The 21,762-nt window shown below is 26.8% G+C and overlaps 1 protein-coding gene across 1 annotated transcript; it reads left to right on the top strand.

Moving 5' to 3' along the window:
• The first annotated feature begins 281 nt into the window (after positions 1-281).
• LOC129959095 (solute carrier family 35 member F5-like) lies at positions 282-21,193 on the top strand. The gene is made up of 13 exons (XM_056071905.1): positions 282-475; positions 7,163-7,375; positions 10,683-10,820; positions 10,896-10,964; positions 12,807-12,897; positions 12,992-13,042; positions 13,189-13,325; positions 13,605-13,774; positions 16,576-16,742; positions 16,947-17,106; positions 18,963-19,053; positions 19,911-20,056; positions 20,235-21,193. Exons 2-13 carry the CDS (start codon positions 7,283-7,285, stop codon positions 20,296-20,298), a joined length of 1,377 nt encoding a protein of 458 aa, XP_055927880.1. The 5' UTR covers positions 282-475; positions 7,163-7,282; the 3' UTR covers positions 20,299-21,193.
• Positions 21,194-21,762: the final 569 nt, after the last annotated feature.

Consider the following 21,762-nt stretch of genomic DNA (forward strand, 5'->3'; position numbering starts at 1 on the left):
ATCTGGTCTGAAGAATATTGAAAATCTGCATTTGACAGTCGTTGGGATACTTAAAATTGTATTAAACTAAAAAATTAACAAACTCCTTAGAATTTGTTACATATAAAAAAAGTTCTATTTTCTGCTGTTATCACGTGATATAAAGCCTCAGGAAATTTTACTGAAATGCCAAATATCATCTGATTACAAGATAGAAATGCAAATATCGTTACTCTTTATTTTTACGATTATATCTTTCAATATAATTTTAAAAATCTTAAATATATGATTTTTCAATGCTTTAATAATCTTTGATATCATTTCGCTGGAATTATTTATTAAAGCTTGAACTACTTAAAAATTCCTATGCAAGAGCTTTTCGATTGCTTTCAAGAAGAAGATTAGCTATTGTTGTTGCTCTTACAGACCGACTAATGTTTAAAATATTTCTTATGACAGAAGAATTTTGTTAAGTTTCGAAATGTGATTACTTACCGTAAGTAGCACTTGTTTTCATAGAAATATTCATAAATGTTTTCATTAGTTTTGTTTGATTGTTTATTTTATTACTTGTAGAATTGCTGTCTAGTATAATGGGTGTGTTACCACGAAATTACTCATTTACTATCTGGCGATATGTTTTTCTATTTTGTTCTTTGGATGATTCAATAGTGTCTTTATTATGAACCAAACCAAAGAAAATAAAATTTTCATATCTGATTTGCTATTAAAATGACCATATGTCTGTTATTAATTTTATAAGAATAGTTTAAATAATTAATAAATTACTAGACTATTAAAAATGTTTTAAAACTTTCTGTTTGATCTTCGTGCGAGGAATCTTTACATATTATTAACTACTGTGCATATTGTTTATGTAAGATCTGTGGAAAGACTTTGTTTTTATTTTGTATAGCCACGATTTTTAATAGTATCTATCAGGTGTATGTAAATAAATTGAGTTTATTGTAATTTTACTGAGAAGAATAGATCTCTCTCTGCATAACGTATTCATTTGCCATAATTGCAAGCAAAATTTAGACCAAGATTTTTTCATTTAAGTGTTGAAAAATGACTCTTTTATACTGCCTGTGTATAAAATTCCTGTAGGAAATCCCATTTATTTTTATTGCTCATGATTGATATACTTTTAAATTGGAAGTGTATTAGAATCTTGTATATAAACTTTAAGAATAAATAAATATTGTGGAACTTATTTTTTGTATCAATTTTTGAAAGATGATGAAAATTCTTAGGATATGTTTGATTTTTTAAAATTATAATTCATAAACTATTTGTTTAAAATTCCCTTATAAGATATTAATATACTTGGTATTTAATAACATAGTTAGCAGCTTAAACTAAATTTGTTTTTATTATTTCATTTTAGAACAGGTGTAGTGTTCCTCTGGATTATTTTTATGTGATGTTATAGAAGCAATCAGTTAAACATTATGAAGCAACTAAATAAATGGATTTTTGAGTATTTAAATTATACTTAGAAATAAACCTTGTTAAAGTTTTCCTAAGAAAAAAGATATCCTTCTTCTTTGTTTTTCCTTTTTTATTTGGAATATATTTACGATAATAACTAACTCTTTTAGTAGCCAATTATTTCAATCTAATAATTTTCAGCTTCAAATAATCAGTTTTAATCTAAACAAGTTAGCTTTTTTTTATATATATATACAATAAACACTGTATGAGGAATTTTGGAAGAATTATATATAAATGTGTTGGGTGTTGGAGAAATGAACATGATTAATGAAAAATGCCAATTTGTCTATTTGAAGGTTTGAAGAATTTTTCTAATATTGCTTACAATTGTGCATATGGCTGATATCAACATTTATTTTAAAAATAATGTTACTAAATTAACAGAAAAATTTACTGTTTTGAAGATCTTTAGAATATTATTCAAATTATGTTTATACAAGCAAGCAAATTCAAATGCCCTGGCTTAGAGTAATCTTGTGACCAGCAGAATTTCTACTAGTAATTTGAGTTTCTGCTTCCAGTGAAACATTAATGCTGATAATATAAATGGGAAGCAATCTATCTATATATATATATACATATAATATGACATTTTCTCTAATTAACATCTTACAATCTTGAAAATTGACACTGCTTTTAAATAGGATCTTGAAAATCAACTCTTTTTTTAAGTAGGATTTTGCAAATTAGCTTCTGCTATATCTGATCATATCCATAATCAATTTTTATCTGTTATATTATTAAAGAAATATTTTTCTACTTTATTTTATATACCTATTTAATGCAAAAATACAATAATGTACTTAACACTGAAATTTGTGTAATAAAACATAAATAAACTTTTCATTTAACATTTTAAAAAATTATTAATTATTTAATGCAAAAATAGGCATTTTAATTTATAATAAATGGAAAGTATTATTGAACTAAATTAATGTTATATGTTTCAAAAGAATTTCACTATCTACAATTTGTGGATATTTGTATATAAATGGTCTTAACCTTATTTAACGTTTTTAAAATTATTCATTTATAACTTTCAAGATTATTTATTTGATATAAATATGTTCATTTCAGAATATAAAATTTTAAAAACATTTCTTTGTGGCTATCAATAATCTTGGTTTGATTTATAGTTTCTAATATATCATTCAAACTTCGTAACAATTTGAAAAAGAAATTCATTGGTTCATTCATAATAGTTATGCTGGAGAATATACATTATATTTTTTATTCACTTTTGTGTTTTGAAATGGGTTTAGCTTTCCATGACTCTTTTGAATTCCAAATTAAACTTAAGTATTCAAAATGAAAACATTCTTCAATCAATTCGCTTTCAGAATCAATTGAATATTCTTTAACCCCTTAATATGCTCAGCTGAATTGACTAGGCTTTTAACCATTAACTTAAATTCAGGCTTGACATAGGTAATTAAAGTTATTCCTTTGTATCAGATTATTTTGTTATATATTTTTTAAAATTTATTATCATATCAGACTTGAAGGATATTAGATTATAATTCAATTTTTTTTTACATATTTCTTTTAAAAGCTGATCAATTATTACATAAAAGTATTAATACAAAAATTTGAATTTACATTTTACTTTTCATTCTTCCCACAGTTTTAAATTCAATTTGATAATATTTCGCATCTCTTAATACTTTCATTGTGGCAATGACATACCTTTGTCCCACCCTCTGCACTAAGAGTCTGTGCCGCTCTCAGCAGACTCTTAGTGCAGAGGGCGAGACTAATATAGAAAAATTGAAAATATAGATAATTTAGAAAAACTTTGAGTAGAGAACGAGTTATCGCATCCCTCGTGCATAGCAAATATTCCTGGAAGACAAGTTATCTTGTCCCCCGCGATGAAAGTGTTAAGTAATGATTATATGTTTGCATATTGCCTTGGTCTTGAAGATATATTTGCAATAATATAAATAACTTTCCGTTGTTTCTATTTCTATGTTGATGTTTTGTAAACTTCTGTATTACTTATCGGTTATTTTCAAAATATTACTCAAAAATGAAATATAACTCATTAACAGTATAAGGAAGACTTTTCCCAACTTTTAGCAGTCAGTCTTATAGTGTTTCATCTTTTGAAATAATGTGTAAGAAAGGGGCCCAGACCTTGGAGGATTGTTCCTTTTGGTCATTAAATAGAGATACTGTGTCTTAGCACAAATATTGTAAATATAATAAGGGTTGAACTTAATTTATTTACTTATAATGCCTTGATTCAATTCATAACAGAATAAAACATTTTGCCGTTGAAAAGGTCTTGTTTTAAAAAAAATTTGTAAGCACTTAGAAGACTAATGAAATCAACAAAGAAAATAATGAAAGTGCAAAATAAAGGAGATAAAAAGTTTGAAGATTATTTAAAGAGAAACTCTGAAAAACATTTAGATTTAACAATAAAGAAATTGTTGTGAGATAGCGCAATTGTAAAAAAGTGTCCAATTTTGTAAACTTATTCCTAAATTGAAAATTGTAAATTTATTTCCTTTTAATGTCTTTAATTTTATCAATACAGAATTAAACTTTTTGGTCCTAGAAAGTGCTGTTTATGTTTGATAATAATATTATGAAGACAAATTCAACAAGCTAATGAAACTATCTAAGAAAACTACAAAAGTGTAGAGTTGCTTTCTAGTAGTGGTAAATAATCAATGCATTGATATCTCTTGGAATTCCCTGAAACAACTGAGAGACATTTAAAAAATTAATCAGTCTCAGGTTAAAATGTAACCACATACTGAGGCATCTCATAAAATATATATGAATGTTCACACAAATTTCTGTCGTACTCTTAAACATCAACATTCTGATCCGTTACATATACATAAGCATACTGAGCACTTTGAAATAATATATCCCCTCTTTCTCAATGTGTTTTAAAATTTTCTTCAATTGATTCATTTCTCTTTGAATTTGTTTTCTTCCATATTTTGATAATACTTTAAAGCACAAATGAGATTTATGTTTAAATAATAATGGAAAACAGTCAAGTGACTTAAATCTAAGCTTTCATGCGTTTCTGTTTTGAAAAGAAAATCATGTGATCAAGCCTGTAGATGTTACTAAATCTTATAGTTGTATAATGCATTTTTTTTTTTTTTTTTTTGAAACTGCAGAAGAGAATTATCTAGCTTTGAATGAATTATTTGCTTCAAATAGGACATAAATGAAACTAAACTAAGAGAATTACATCCATTAATTAACATTGTTTTTATACGAAATTTTTTTATTTCTTGTATTTGCTAAGCTGAATGTGTGTGTGCATATATGTACTGAAAAAATACATGTATTTACATAAAAGATAGGGCCGGGATAGCCTGGTTGATAGGGCGTTGAATTTGCGTCTCTTTGGTTGTGAGTTCGAACTCCGCCGGCTGAAGACTGTCCGTTTGTGGTGGCTGGTGCACATATGAATCTGTCGTGGTCACAAAGTCCTCCATGTCGAAAGTAATACCACCGGGGGTATTGGATCAGGGGTTATCGTTCTCTGATTCAGGTCTAAATTACGATTTGTGGATGAGTGAATGAAATGCATGAATGAAGTCCTCCCCATAGAAAGGGTTGTGACATGTGTGTAGCTAAGTCATACTCTTGGCCCTAGATGGTGCTGCTGAAAAAACAAGAGATGCACCCTTGGCTTAAAATCATTGACTTTTAAAGTCGGTGGGCTTGTCTATGACAAGTGCCGTTAGAAACAACACAGCATAAAAAAAAAAAAAAAAAAAAAAATTGTGGCTTCTAAACAAATTAGCTGCACATTCTGCAATCATAATTTAAGAATTAGCAGTGCATGATACATAAATGACTTACTCATTTTATAGTTTAATTCTTCATGGAAGTCCTCTTAAAATTACCCCTTTGTTTAAGACATTAGTATATTTTATATCTATTCTAAAATTTGTATACACTTCCATTAGACTTATTTCATACTTTCAGCCAGGGGATTTTTATAAAAACTCCCTCAAAGGTTGCTTAATAAGGGAAGAGGCTTAAAATGTTATACTACAATACAAGTGTCCACATTAGAAGGTCTAACTTTAAGACTGTACCAAACTGCAGAATGTAATTAAAAGTAAATAAATTCTTGGTTTAAAACCAAGAAGAAAAACATTCACAATACTCCAAAGCATATGGCATTTAGATTATTTTCCAAAAAGTTCTAGTAAAAATTTTATAGTTTTTCCATTCTCAATAAAATGTGAAATTTGAACTAATAGCTTTTATATTTATTTCACAGTATTTTTATGCATATAATATATTTATTATTGGTTTTTACACAGTTTTATCAATAATTTTAGAATGGATGTCAGTAATAATAAAGGAACAGAAATGTATAAAATTTCCTGAATCAGTTGCTTTTCTGATATCCTGAGAAAACTTAGGCACAGCAGAATTTGTTAATATGATTTGTATTATTATATTTTTACTCAGTCTAAATGTTAAAAAGAAAGGATATAATCTGCTTTGTTTAACAGGTTGCCAAGTTTTGTTGAAAACATTTATTGTTGGATGACAGATATCAGCTTTAGTTTTTCCCCATTTTATTAATAGTGGCTGCTGGATAAGTTAGGATAGTTATGTTGAAAAAGTGTAAAAAAAGGGTGATTGCACACGAAAGCAAAAATAATGCAGATAACTTCTCTGATAGTGATTATGAAGAGATCGATTTTAAATATAGTGAATTTTTAATTTTTTTCATTTGCCTGAGATAATTTAGGGAAGTTAATTAATAATAAAACTATATTTTTCATATTTAAAAAAAATTAAAAATTCAACTTAAAACCTGTTTATTATGTTTTGTTTCAGCTACTTATAATTAATAATGAAATAAGATATATACTAATTTTTTGGCAATTTTTTTTTTCAAAAAAATTGTTAAGAGAAGCATTAATTAAGTAAATGATTTTATTCTTGACAATTATTGAATTTCTTATTTTGCATTTTTTGTATGAAAATATATTAAATTCATATTAATTCAGAATGTTGTGTGTGCTTACTATATATATATATATATATATATATATATATATATATATATATATATATATATATATAATGCAATTTTTTTTAATTAATGTGCTACAGTTTCCAGTTATGATGTAACATAATAATTTGTTATAAAATACTTTATAATGTAATTAAAGAACTAAATTTGATTCATTACTATTATATTAAGCGTAGGGTTAGAATTTTGTCATCAGTAATTCATAATGTGTAATGCTTAGTTTAAGATCCCCCCGCCCTCATTTTCTTTCTGTAATATTTTTTAATGGATGTCTATATTTATGTGACATCCCAGAATTGATGGTTGTTTGCATATAAGTTGTAGTCATATTTTTACTTTTAATGTAATTAAAACTATAAATATATTTTTTGACTCATAATTAAAAAAAAAATTTAAAATGCATTTGGATCTATACATCTGTGGGGCCCATTTAGCCTACTGGATGAGCTGGCCCTAAATGTAAGTGACCATCTCTATTCGGTGTCATGATGAGATTTTTATTTTTTTTTGTATAATGCTTGAAACAAGATTATATATAGTAAATAAGTATTGCCTTTATCTTACTTGATATTCTATTTCATGTGATATTTTTATAGAGAATTTTACTTTTTCTGGAATTTTTATTTCATATATGTTTTTCTCATAATTTTTTAGCTTTCCGAAATACTTACTCTCAAAACAATGATAGCAGCATTGTTTATTTATACCAAGAGAACATGAAGTTTCTTTCTGTAAAGCATTTCCAAAGCAGGCATCTGAAGTACTTCTCAACTAATGGCAAAACTTAATGCTCATCGTTTATTATGTGGTACCTTGGTATTACTTATTGTGGATATCATCTGGGTTGCATCATCTGAATTAACTGAAGTATGTATAATATTGGTAATCACTATAATGTTTCATACTGATATATGTTTTTTAAATTATTATTTTTCTTGATTTATTAAGATTATAGGGATGTATATTTTATATTTATTATTTTTTCCTTCTTAATTTTCTGCATGACATTCAAAGTCTTTATTTTCCATTGACATTGCATATTATAGTGAGACTGAAAAATAAAAAGTTATTCAAAATTGTTATTTATGCTTAAAGTTTTTGATTTGCTCATCAGAGTGCAAATCAAGAAAGTGATTTTAATTTTTCTGTATTTCTTAATATAAGGAATTTGACATTTTCTTAATATTTTTTTAAAAATTATATTACTATATTCTGAAGTTGGATCAGTATTCATCAAATCTGTTTTTTATAAGCTTTTCCATATAGAATTAACTTATTTTTAATAATATGGAACATTTGAAAACCAAGCTTTAAAAAAATATCAAAATGATTTTTAAATTTTTTATCCTCATGATGGTGGATGACATCTAGCTACATATTCACTTCTTAAAAGCATGATGAGTTAAACCTGTTGGGATTATAGCTATAAATGTTGATATTTGCCTCACCACCAAAGAAAATTTTCTAAAAAATTTAGTTATAGCAATTTTTAAATTAAAATTAAAAATTCACCATGGCTTTCAATATTTTTTAATGGATATATGAATTTTTTTTTACATTCTTGTTCAATTCTTCTTGGTTCCTCCAGCTTAATTAAATCTTCATTCTCATTCATCTTTAGATATGCCTGAAATGCTGCTATTTGTTATATGTGTTTTGCGTTTATGACAATGTTTTTATTTTCTTCTGTGTCACTAATTATGCTGAAGTTTTAAACTTCCTAGTTTTCAATGTCTTCTTGAAAATTGCTGTTAGTTTCTTAAAATTTGGGCCACAGAAATTGTGCTCTTTCAATACATTGTTGTGCATCAATTCTTAACACTTTCGACTAAGGCATAAAAATTGATACAATCTCACTAGTGCCACTTGATTGTTTAAATTTTTAAAGAAATTGATGGAAATTTATTGAATTGGTACATAACTACTCAATGATTTTTGTTGCCAGCAAGTTGCTATATTGAATTAAAGCAGCAAGAAATTTGGAAATAGATTAATTCAAATTATTTTAATTTTAATTTATGTAGTTCAAACTTTTCTCTTGCCCCTTGAATTTTCTAAAAATATCACTGACATACCTTGTGTTTTTTTGCTTGTTTCATATACAGTACTAAAAAATATTATTGAATTGTTCTCTTTAATTAAATTTGTTTGTACTTTGATACTGTTGTTAAATTTGTTTGTACTCATTGATAATAAATGAATAATTTTAAAACCTGTAATTTAGTCAGGAACTTGTACAATGCTAAAATCAAAAAGGCAATAGAACTTTTATCACTTAAAAAACCCTTAAAATTTAAAAAGAGATTAATAAAAAATTTTATGTAATTATCAACACTGTTTGTCAACGGATTCGGAGACGACCACATTTCAACGATTACATCCTATTAAGGAATGAGACGCAGAACGATGAGTGCATTTCCAGTATTCGCCTTTGACCTTGATTTTCTCCCAATTAGATACATTTTAGTTCAATTTTGTTTTATGTGTATGTGAATGTTTGTTATTTCTGATCGCATTTTAGTTTAACTCAAAATTTCATATTGATAGGGCTAGTTCAAGTGGTAAAAAAGCTTTCAAGAGTGGTACGAAGAAAATTTTACATAATATCATTAAATATTGTGACCAAGAAGCAGAAAACGGGAAATTAAAATATTGCCGAAAAAATTTAATAACATATGAAAAAGAATAATTTTAACATAAAAAAGATCATTATTCTTTTGCAAAAAAGTAATTACCAAATTTTAAAACAAATTTTTCATTTATTCTTCATAATTTAATGTTTATGCCCCTTACATTAAATAAAAATTGCTCTGGAATATTGGAATAAAATATATCAGTTTGCTATTTCTTACAACTTTGAATTGTAGTTATCAACTGATGGTAGAGTTTAGATTTCAGTGCCACAGAAGTCCCATCTCAAAACCCTACTCTCCAAAGAACCACTTTCTAAGAAGGTCTAGTAATTGTTAAATCCATTGCACTGTTGCAGTATAAAAATTTGCAAGGAGAATGTCTGCTAATGTGTTTTCTTCATCTTTGGTTCAAAATTATTATTATTATTATCCCAAAATAGCCCTTGTGTTATTTCAGAGGAATAAGAAAATATAATAACTTCAAACTTTGGATTATGTTTCTTAACTATCTAAATAAAAAAAAAAAATGTGAAAAATGGTGCAACATTTAAAATAGTGCCTAAGAAGAATCATTAATTTTTGTCCATAATTTAAATTTATTGTGGTTAACAATAACAAAAATGAAGTTAAAACAAATAATTTGTTATTCTGAAATATTTCCATTAATTAAATTCTTTCTTGCACTGTGTACTCAGAGATCATAAATGAAATCTTTTCAGATCTTTAATACAGAGAAGAATTTTATTTCTGTAAAATGCAATCAATTAAAAAAAATCCTACTTTTTGAAAAAATACTTTGAATACATTAGATGTGATTTGTATATTTTATTTCAGAATTTTATAGTGTAATTGGAAAAAGAATACTTCAAATGAAGTATGCTGATAACTTTTAAAATGATGCATTAATGTATTTCAAAGTGTTTTCAAATTTACTGAATTTTTTGATGCTGTAACTTTATTTGTTAAGATTTCCTATTTATTTTTTATATTTTTATTATTTTATTCAAGTTATTGAATATAAAAAATAAATCTTTTTGTCATTTTTAATTTTAAAATAATAAGTCAATGTGTTTTCGGTACTCTAGCCTTTGTTTAACTGCTTTATAAAATTATACCCTCATAAACTTCAGAAACGGTATTTTTATATAATAATGGGTGTTATCTTATATTTTTGTCTTACATGCTACTTATCCTGTACTGTACTGCCTCAAATAATTAAAAATGCCCTTATATAACAGTCTGAATTATTCTGTAGAAAGCAATGAACTAAATGCAAATGATATTGGTAATTGTTATTGCAGTATTCTCTTTATGTTTCTTGCACTTGTACTGTTAAAAAAAAATTCTTATTTTTTAAAATCTATTTTATTTGGAACATATATAAGTTAATAAATGAAATGGGAAACCACACTTCGTCTATCATCAATCATTCTATTTTTTTACATCTTTCTTTTACTTAATATCTGTTTTTTATTCATGTTCAGTCTAATACCAACTCTATATTAATTTAACATATTTTAAATTCCTTCTTTTTCTTTTAGTACATTTTCAAAGATGAAAACTTCAGTAAGCCTTTTTTTAGTACATATGTAAAGACAACCATGTTTATTCTCTACTTACTTGGATTTGTATTTTGGAAACCATGGCGACATCAATGTTCTACCAAACCTATGTATACAGTGAGTAGAATTTTATGCTTTCATTAATGTTTTGCATTTCTTCTATATTTTGAGTTTTATCTAACACCATTGCAGCTTGTGGATCCTGTCACTGCTGAACCTGAAGAAAATGATGGTACTTATGTTGAAGCAGAACCTTTATTGGTAAGCAAACTTTTTTATTGAAATTAACTTGGTAAACCATTTTTGTTTGATAGCTAGATCAGTTGGCAGTATCAATATTATGTCTAATTTTAATATTAATGTAGGGTGGTGTCTAGGGGTACAGCAAATTTTTTTGGAAAAAGGAATAACAATATTAAACATCTCAATATTTACATCATTTACAGAAATGAGATATGACAGTTTAATTACGAGGGGGGGAGGGTAGGATTACCTGTGAGATAGGGATGCCAAACATGGTCAAGCCTATAAAAAGGTTTGCTTCCGTTTTTTCTTTTGACGTCACACATGCGCGATCCTCTCTCATTGGATGCCGAAATCCAGCCATATCCGACTTGACACAATTGGTGTCGCCATCTCTTACAATCGAAACCAACTAATTACTTCAATTAATCACCACTTGAAGGAAGTACTATTTTAAATTATACTTGCAAAATAAACATCGACAATTTCTGTGTAGCTACGTTTCCAGAGTAGCAAAATGGGCCTAATTGATTGAGGTTTGGAACTCTATCAAAACTTTTTTTTTTGTAATATTTTTCGAAACTGGAGTGTTGTGGTCAGCTTTAGTAATTTCCCTAGCCGCTGTACTGATTATAAAATTGGACAAAATCGGTATTATAGCTAGAGTCTCTATCAATATTTTTCACTCTAGAGAATATACAGTGAAATAATGTTTTTCAGATTTCTTTTGAAAGGGTGATGGAATAGAATACTTATGACATATATGAAAGCTGATGACCCTTAGATAAAATAAAAGTTAATGAAATCCAACCTGTTATTTAAGCTGGGGGATCAATGCTTTGCTTTTGCCAATTATATTATATCGAATTTAGTATTACTGTTATTGGCGTTGTTAATAAAGTTTTTTAAAATGTTGTATCTAACTTTTTAGTCCTTTGCCGACATAAGATACAGAATCTTGACCGGTTTTTGAATCCTCTGTTTGAAAATTCTTTTTACTTCATTTATAATTTTGATTTTAAAATCATTATTATATTCATTTATTTGTTTTTAATTATAATTTTTTTTCACAAATTTCTTTTAGATTCAGTTTATCACATTCTTTATTAACAAATTAATATTTGGCTAAATGCTTACAATTTTTCAGAAAGTTCACTTAATGCTATCTTACTTTTTTTAAAAATTATTATTGGAAGACAGTTGACTTTGGTTATTCCATATTTACTAGTAGGACGTTTGTAGATGCAGTAATAAAAGAAAATATGACAAGAATTTATGTTTGTTCGAATCATGTAAATTAAAAGGAACTGGGTTTACTTGCAATCAGAGTAAAAAATTTAGGATTACAAATTCGCTTTTTGAATCATCACATGAAAGTATCCTTCATGTATGCTTTCTATTATTAAAAATCTGGAAAGCTGACATTGAATATTTTTTTTTAACTTTGGATAGTTTTTTTTTTTAACTGTGAGAAAATATTGTTAATTATCAAAAATAGTTCTAAGTGAAAATCATCATCTAGCATTATAGGCAGATTGATTCAGACAATTTTTTAAATATGCTAAAGGTGTTTCTAATGTTTTTAAACAAATAAAGTTCAAACCCTCTGTTATTTTTACTATTTTCTCCCTTACCATGAAGTTCAGAAACAAGTAGTTCTGTTTATGATATTACTATTATTTTGCAGTTGGGACAGTTTATTGTAAGATGAACATGAAATTATTTGACTTATGTGTTGTTTTTGATATTGTAGCAATTTTATATTTTTTACCGGTTTAGGATTTTTACATTATTTCGTTTTTCAATTTTTAATAGGTTTTGAAATTCGCCTCTTATGTAATGTGGCTTTAATTTTTTTAGAGTGAATCTATTTGGATACCAATCAAGTACCACGATGGTAGTGGCGAAAAAAGCAGTGGTAATGAATCTGATGACTCTGTTTCAAGATCAAGTACTTATTTTCATTTTTATTAAATTAATCATTTTTCAAATGTATTATTAAGAGTAATTTAATATTTATTGATTTTTATGATTTTATTTCATAGGTGTGAAATCCGTGCATTTTAATCAAGTTACTGAAGTAAGGCATTTATCTGGTAAGTTGCTGTTCTAAAATATTTTGTAAGATGGTTTGATAACTTAAGATTATACGTAAAAATGTCTTAAGATTAAGATACGTAAAAATGTCTTAACTTAAGATTATAATTTTTTTTTTTTTTTTTTTTTTTTTTATGAAACTTAGAATCGCAAGCAGATGATGCTTTATTAGCCCGGTTATCTTATTCTGCTTCACTTCGAGCTCAGGAAAATGCTTTGAAAGCTGCAAATAAATTGCCTATGAAACAAGTAGCAAGAATAGCTCTGCTTTTTTGTGTGTTGGTAAGTGTCCATTCTGTTCAAGAATTTTTAAAGATTTTTCTTTTAGATTTGTTAGATATTAACTGTATTTTTAACTTTATTTTCTTTGAAATGCACTTTTATTGTGTATATTTGTTTTTGATTCCAGGTCCTTAATAAAGAGTTTTTAATTTTTATTGAAAAATGTTCAATTCCATTAATTTGTGGTATTATAAATGGCATCTGAGATTTTATATGTAATTTAAGTAAATGTTTTTCAATGCAAAACAATTATTATACTCGGGATTTTTGTTATTTCAGTGGTTTTTAGGTAATCTTTCATATCAAGAAGCTTTATCCAATACTGAAGCAGGTGTTGTTAACATATTATCATGTTCATCTGGTTTATTCACTTTAATACTGGCTTCTGTGTTCCCTGCAAACAGTGGCGATCGTCTTACATTATCAAAATTCTTGGCAGTTTTATTGAGGTTAGTTTGTATTTTGGTCTTATTTTTTAAGACTCGTTCTTGTTTTATATTATTTTCTAGAGTAATGAAGCATAAATTATATATAAATACTTTGTTTTTTGCAACTATTATTAATCACTTCCAGGTAATCAAGAAGTCTTAATTACCTTTCATCTGTAACATTTGAAGAATTATTTACAGAATAGATTAGAACAGATGTGAGTTAAAATGTTGTTAGGAGTATTAAAGTTTCTGTTAAATAACAAAGAGAAAATTGTGAATTGATTTAAGGATGAAACATAAGTATGCTTAAAATTATAAATTTGTTTATTAAAATGTGGAAAAGTTTACTAAAGAGAAGAAAACTAACCATGATAGCTCTTCTGTCTAAATAGTTTATTTTTAAAAAATACAAGGAATCTACCCTAAAATATTCGGTCGTAGAAAATCCATGGATCAGCCAGTTTTCTCAATAGTATTCACATCCAGTATGTAAAATCTATAGAATTTATATGTAATGTTTTAAAAATATTGAATAAAAAACGATTATTTATTTAAGTTAGTATTAAAAATGTCAAAATACATAATTGTTAAATTTCAAGAAAGCCATTTGTTAATTGGGAATTCCAGATTATATTGTTTGTACAATATTAAGTTTAGTTGAATTTTTTTTATAGAATGATTTTGACCTATGTTTCAGTACCATGATTTACTGAAATCAGTGGCTTGTCAGATAGTGTGTTGACTGTTCAGGAAATATATTGCAATTAAAAGTGACCAATTTCTTTTGTGTATCTGAATATTTAACTTTGGAACAGATTCCAAAGTACTGGAGATCCTTGTAGGTAGTTATATCATGGTCATATATATGCAACAGCTTAAGTCAGAGATAATTCTCTGTCCAACTATCCATAATAGTCCAAGAAAAGCCTTTAATCTGCAAAGGGACCTTTTTCCTGCTACAAGACATGACAACTCTTAACTCTGAAAATATCCTTCATCTCAGTATGCTTCTAAATCTTTTTTTTTTTTTTTTTTTTAACATTTTCTTTACCTTAAAACATTAGTGTAAGGAAAAACTAATTGTTAGGGTAGTTCAAGGTCATGTCTAGACTCTGTCTGATACCAGTTAATCATTGTATTTTGATCTGGAGAGTATTTCATATGAAAAACATTTGATTTTATATCCAAAATCAATCAATCATATTTGTGGGCTGATGGTTTGGCCAGAAATAAATGGAGGTGGATGTATAGACCGTATATCACCCATAATTTTAATTTCTTGGGTAAAAGAACTTTTTACTTTACTACATGCTGAAACCACCAATTTTTTAAAAAAAAATTTTTTGTAATAGACAAGAACACTCAGTGTTATAAAATTCTTATTAGAAACATGCTTTTGGAGGCTATTGAGCATATGGAATAACAACATGGCTATCCAACTTGCGAGATGAGTTGCTGCTTGCCTAAGAATAAAGTACAGATTCCTTCAATCTTTGGATAAATATCCATGCCAAGTCAATATTCACCCATTTTAGTTATTTGGGGGAAACCTAACACCCTGGTGCAATTGTATGAATTCCCAGAGAAGAAAAGTTTTAAAATTTTTACTGCCAAATGTGTTGAAGCTGTTTTTGTTAAACTAATTAAAATTAATTTTGTTAACCAGAATTTCCTAATGTAATCCAAATTTCCATCTGTAAAAATTTTATAAAAACATCCATTTCAATTTTTTAAAAAAATGCTTGAAATCTAGCACGTTTTCAGAGAAGTGAATAATATTTTTAGCAGTGTATTATAAATATATTTAATATCATAAGAATTTCAGTGAAATTTTTTTAAATTGTCAAATAGAAAATATATTGCAGAGTTTGATTATCTATGTAAACTAATCAAACCCTGCAACATACTTTCTAATTGTAATACTTAAATCTTGGCTTGAAATAAAATTTTACCTGCATGGTTGCATAATTTTTTTGTTTTTTGGATACTATTATATATGAGGGGAGTTCATTTTTAAGGTATATGATTCTTGGTTCAACAAATATTTGCATCATTGTGGACAGTGCTATTGTGTGATTTTAATGCCAGATATTATTTTAATTGGTTAATCTGATTTAATCTTAATTTGCTATAATTTTAAGGAATTATATATCTACCTTTTTAATATACCTGTCTTGAACATTTTTTATTTTGGAATATTTCTCTGGGAATTTTGACAACGGAATAAAAAAAAAAAACTGAACATAAATTAAAAGGAAATGAAAAGTATATCTTTACAGTATGTTAATTTTCTGCTATTTCTAACAAAAAAGTCACTATTTGACTAAAACAGTACATTAATCAATTTTTATTATAAGATGCCTTTCATGACATATCTGATTTCTTGATGTGAATCAGGAAATTTTTCAGGAAAGTGTGTGTCTGGCAAATCTTTTGAACTCCAGGACCTTGGAATTGTCAAAACATTTACAAACATTTGAAGTGGGTTAAATGAAAATTAAGATAATTGAATTTAAATTTCAGTAATAAATTCAGCATTGTTTAGTTAAGTTTTCTAGGTTATTAAGTGAAGATCTACTCCTTCCCTTAGAATTTGAGTTTCATTAAGCAATAGATTTGTTACTTGCAGTTTGAAAACTAAATTGATTATTTTTAAAGGCTAATAATAGCAGTATAAGCTCGCAAGATAACTAAAAATAACTTCTTGTAAAATGTAATATGGAATTTTTATAAATGTATAATAGAATATTATTATATTATGTAAACCATTAATCTTTGGTTTATGGTTTGTATACAACAATTATTATTCATCTGTTTAGTATTATTGGTGTTGCAATAATTTCAAATGCCGATAAAGGAGTTCAGAATTATTTCCCACCTGGCGCCGTGTGGTCTATTCTTGGAGCATTCTTTTATGCAGCCTATGTTGTTCTCCTTCGACGGAAAGTTGATAATGAAGAAATGCTGGATATTCCAATGTTTTTTGGTATGAAAATTACATTATTCAAAGTTTTTATATTGTTTTAAACTTAGAATTTTGTGATAAATTGTCTTTTTGCTTCTTTTTCAAAAAGAATTACAAATAAATTATGTAAAAACTTATGATTTGATTAGACGTATACATGCTGATTCTTATGGCAAAAATCTTTTGCAAATTGTGTTTTTTTTAAAAATATTTTTATGATTACAGGTTTTGTAGGACTTTTCAACCTTCTTTTCATGTGGCCAGGTTTTGTATTCTTGCATTACACCAAAGTCGAAGAATTCCAATGGCCTTCTCGACACCAGTGGCTACTTTTATTGTGCAATGGCCTGGTGGCTACAGTGTTTTCTGAATTGCTTTGGTTATGGTAAGTATGCATTATTAATATTTCAAATAATTATTTACATTGTAAAATGTTATTTATAAAATATTAATTTTCCAATATATTCTGCTTATTAATTATCATATAGTGGTAAATGTCGAAAACGCTTTGAATGAAACTATACACTTGCATATTTTTAGTTAATAAAAATCGTTTCCTTTGTCTTATAGTCAAAAATATGAAGATTTTTCATTATGTCCTTGTTGAAATTAGTTTTATTAAAACTTCTATGCATAATTTAGTCTTTTAGGGTACTCCCATTTACCCAATGTAGGAAAATAAAACCATTTCTTAGATGAACTTTTTAATGGTACCCAAGAAAGGAGCCAGTCTAAATAACAAGTAGCATGCAGAAATAGTGAAATGTTCTTTTCTATATGGTTAGGAACAAGAAATCTACCGAATATTATAATAATTTTACTATTAAAAAATGTCTCACTGTCTTTACTAATTTAAATAAGTTTTTACAATGAAAATAAAGCAACTTTTTATCATATATCATTCTTGATATAAAGTGTTTACATCAAGATCCATTCCTCTTCATAAAATAACTGTGTATCTAAACAACAAAGGCAAATGGTTTTGGAAAGAAAATATGGGAATATATATTTTTTTCTGTAATTCATGGCTGGAACAGAAGCTTTTTATGTGAACTTTTAATCAATATATAAAGGTAACTGATGAATTAACATTAAATTTTTTGAATGAGTGAAAAATGCATGTAAGTTTTAAGGCAATATTTTACTGTCTCCATTATACTTCTCTAATTGTTCTTAGCAATTTTTAAAAGAATACATTTACGTTGACTATCAGTTTTCAGCTAATACGTTCATGGACAGTTTTAAAATGTGAGAAGAACTAAAACTAGTGGGTGAAAGAATTAAGAAAGAAAACCAACATTTATTTTTGACGTTTATAGTCGTCATTTGTATTTATGACTGTTATAAATATTTTTCTACAGCTGTTCTGCCCATAAATGTGTTAATAGTAAAAGTTACCAACAAATCTATCCAACTGTTATTTTGTAACTGATTTAATTCAGACTTTATTACTATCCATATTTCTTACAGTCCCTGTTATTTAATCTATTGCAATCAGAAGTCAAAAGGAAGAAGGCTTTGGAAATCGTGTCTTCTTTTTACATTAATAAAAAATGTTTTTGCTCAGGTTTCATACAGAAATGAGATTCTATCCGTTTTCAGATTTTTTTTTTTTTTTGTTTTGTTTTAAATTTAGTATTGGCTGTAGAAACTATATTAGTTCCTTTAATTCTTCTCTGAGAATATCATAGCTTAATACTTCCTTACCATGTCAGCTAATTTTAATACCGATAGTAAGTTAGAAAAAATGTCGTTCACAATACTGGAAAAACCAAAAGTGGAATAAATTGTTTTAAGTCCCAATTTATATCAAAAATTGTTTGATCATGTTAGCACAATCTGAATGTAAGAGTTGTTACTTTGACATGTTTTTTGGAAAGCTTGATTTTAAAATTTGCTCTTGTGTTAAAGAATTGATAGTAAGTAATGTTTCATATTTGCAAAGTTGGGAATCTTTATTTATGTGTAATTTATATTAACCTAATACTAATGATCCTAATTTAAAAGACGAAAATAGCTGGGACAATCTTGAATTTCTTAGGTGTCCTTTCTGTTTTTATATGAATAGAATTAACAGTGAATGTTCATCTAATTAGGTGTTTAATCCCTTCAACTACAAATTTATAGTTAGATGTATTTGCATATTGACTGAAAAGAAAATTTAAAACTTTTGTTTGTACACATTGCTATTTTTTGTAATATTTTACATTTAAAAGTTATGAATTGCTCTTTTATTTTTAGGGGCTGTTTTCTCACTTCATCTTTAATAGCAACATTATCAGTTTCACTGACCATTCCTTTAACCATTTTCTTCGACATTTTTCTAAAAAAGGTAATTTTTTTATATCAGAATATTTATTGAAAGCTTAAATAGCTTTTATGAAATTATATAATTTCAACTGGGTACTTAAAAACTTATTCGTTTGATTTAAAAAAAAAATCACTTTAGTATTGCTTCTTATTACGAAAATAATATGAAAATCTTAATTGCCTCATTACAATTGTTTCAAAATAGAGGATTCTGGACATTTACTTATCCATAAACAGTGTTCCCCCGATGTTTTAAAATACTATAATTGCGGCTCATACTTCAAGTGGTCAGTCGTCATAACCTGGCAGATCTTACAATACAATTCTATTACTTTTATATATACTAATATATATAGCTTTTCCTGATATCTTAGAATGTATTTTATTCTTAATGTTTAAAAATAGAGCCTAGTCTTTGGTGTGGTTACAAAAATTGCTTAGATAATAAAATCTTGATTCCATCTGTAGATCAAGTTTGATATTTGAGAAATTCGTTCTGTATTTTATAAAATATATTGCCTAATTTTGGGTTAAGAAATATTTTCAGCCATTTTGCAGAGACCATTTTAAGAATAAATGTGGCCTTGAAGCCGTGAAATGTCACATGGTTTTGCTATTTTATTATTGAATTTTCATTTTCATTCTGTTCTTGGTAATGAATAAAATGCCAATATTATTTACTCCTATGAAATATTTATATTGGTTTTAAACTTTTAATCACTTGTTTGAAATCTCCCCCCCCCCCCAAAAAAAAATTATAATTCATTATCAGTCTTGAAGTAATTATTTATCAGTTGCTTTGCTTATCGTGTTTTTCCTTTCTTGCCAGCTAATTCTTTTCTAATACATAATGACTTTGAATTGTTACTTTTAATGTAGGTTGACTATCCATTGCAGTTTTTCTTGGGTACACTTCCTATGTTTGTATCATTTTTTGCTGTGGCTTTACTGACACATTACGAAAATTGGGATCCAGTATTAGTTGGTGTGAAAAAGCTAGTCAATTTCTGCAAAAAAACGCAAAGGTCAGTATTTGAAATTTTAAGGAACATTACGGATTTATAGTGAAGGAGCTATCTTGTCATTTGTTGTAGATTTTATGATGGTAATGTTTCTCCTTTTATTTAATACTTTGACGAAAATTTATCTTCACTGTATAAATATATACTTGCTAGTAATATTGCTTTATTTTTTTTATTGCAGAGTACATGACATTGATTATGAACAGACTGAGTCTCTCATAAATGTAAATAGTGAATATACATAGCATTCTGCTATATTTCATCATCATAAATTTACTTGCTTCTATTCAAGATATTTGGTTCTGTTAAAATCTGGAGCTTTATGTAATATTGAATGTTGAACCATCATGAAGCCAAATTACATTTTTAAAATCATTTTATTTTCATGTATTATATCATCATCATCACAAATTTTATATACCATATGAAAATGGTTTCAAGGACATGGACGTCGTAAATTATTTTTTTCATTATTTTCGAATCTTAATTATTGGACATAGACTTTATAGATTACTTTTACATTGTTTGAGTCTTTATTGTTTCTAAGTATATTTATGTACAAAAAGCTACATATTTGTTATTTTTTTATGAGTTTATATGAATATTATTACTAATTTCAGAAACAAATGCTAGTATTATGTATATGTTTTAGATGAAATATTTATAAATTTTCATATTTATATATTTTAGTAATTTTTAGACATTTTTATGATGCATCTAATTTTAATTATCTACTGCTAATTTAAACATCATTTAATGCCAAATGCTTTACATTAATGTTATTAAAAACTGTTGCATAAATGTTTTGCTAGTTGTATTTGAATGTAAATAGAAATAAATTTATTAGTGATTTCTAAATTTCATATTTATAAACTGCCATGTGATAATAAATTTATATCAGCAACTAGTAAGTGTCTCATAAGTGTAAAAGTGAATATTTCAGAATTGGAAAATAAAGAGCAAATGAAATTTGAGTTTTCATTTAAATGCGTTTTTGATTTGTACTTTTAATTGGTGTTGTGAAGAGGAACACTTAAAAATGTGAATTGAATCTTATTAAATGTGTGTTCTAAAATCATTGGCATTTTATTGTTATTGAAGAATATGCAGAACGTAATAAAAATATTATTTTGAAACTTTTATCCACTTATTTTATTGTTTATACAAAAAAAAATGCCCTTTCTTCCCAAAATAAGGAAGGTTATACATTCTAAACTGTTTAAGCTTATTAGTCTCATTGAGTCATTTAAGGGACATTTACTAGACCGTTTTTGGGTGCAAAAATCAATTTTGAATTTTAAAAAAAACAAACTTTTTTAGTTGTTGATGCCTACTAATGTTTCAAGTTCCGTTTGAATATTTTTTACAGAAGTTATGAGCAATTGAAATTTGTAAAGAGAGTTGCTACGCTCCCTTTTTTCCAGCTCTCGAAACTTAAACGAAACTGTTCACCACTTTTTGAATACCAAGTCTTTCAGAATATTTTTTTAAACAGTTACTTTTAGTTTTAGGAGTTGCAAGCATATTTTTTACAACTTCTACTTTCCAGTATTTATTTACTGTCATATGGCGTTTTTCTCTTGTTTAGTGATTCAGATTGTTTTCTCTCAATAGTACAACTTATCATGGATGTTTTAATTAAAAGGTACCACATACCTAAAGGGCGATCTTCAAAGAGACATTCTACTCAAGTTGCTATAATTGACAAT

This window comes from Argiope bruennichi, chromosome X1 (genome assembly GCF_947563725.1).
Source record: "Argiope bruennichi chromosome X1, qqArgBrue1.1, whole genome shotgun sequence".
NCBI lineage: Eukaryota > Metazoa > Arthropoda > Arachnida > Araneae > Araneidae > Argiope > Argiope bruennichi.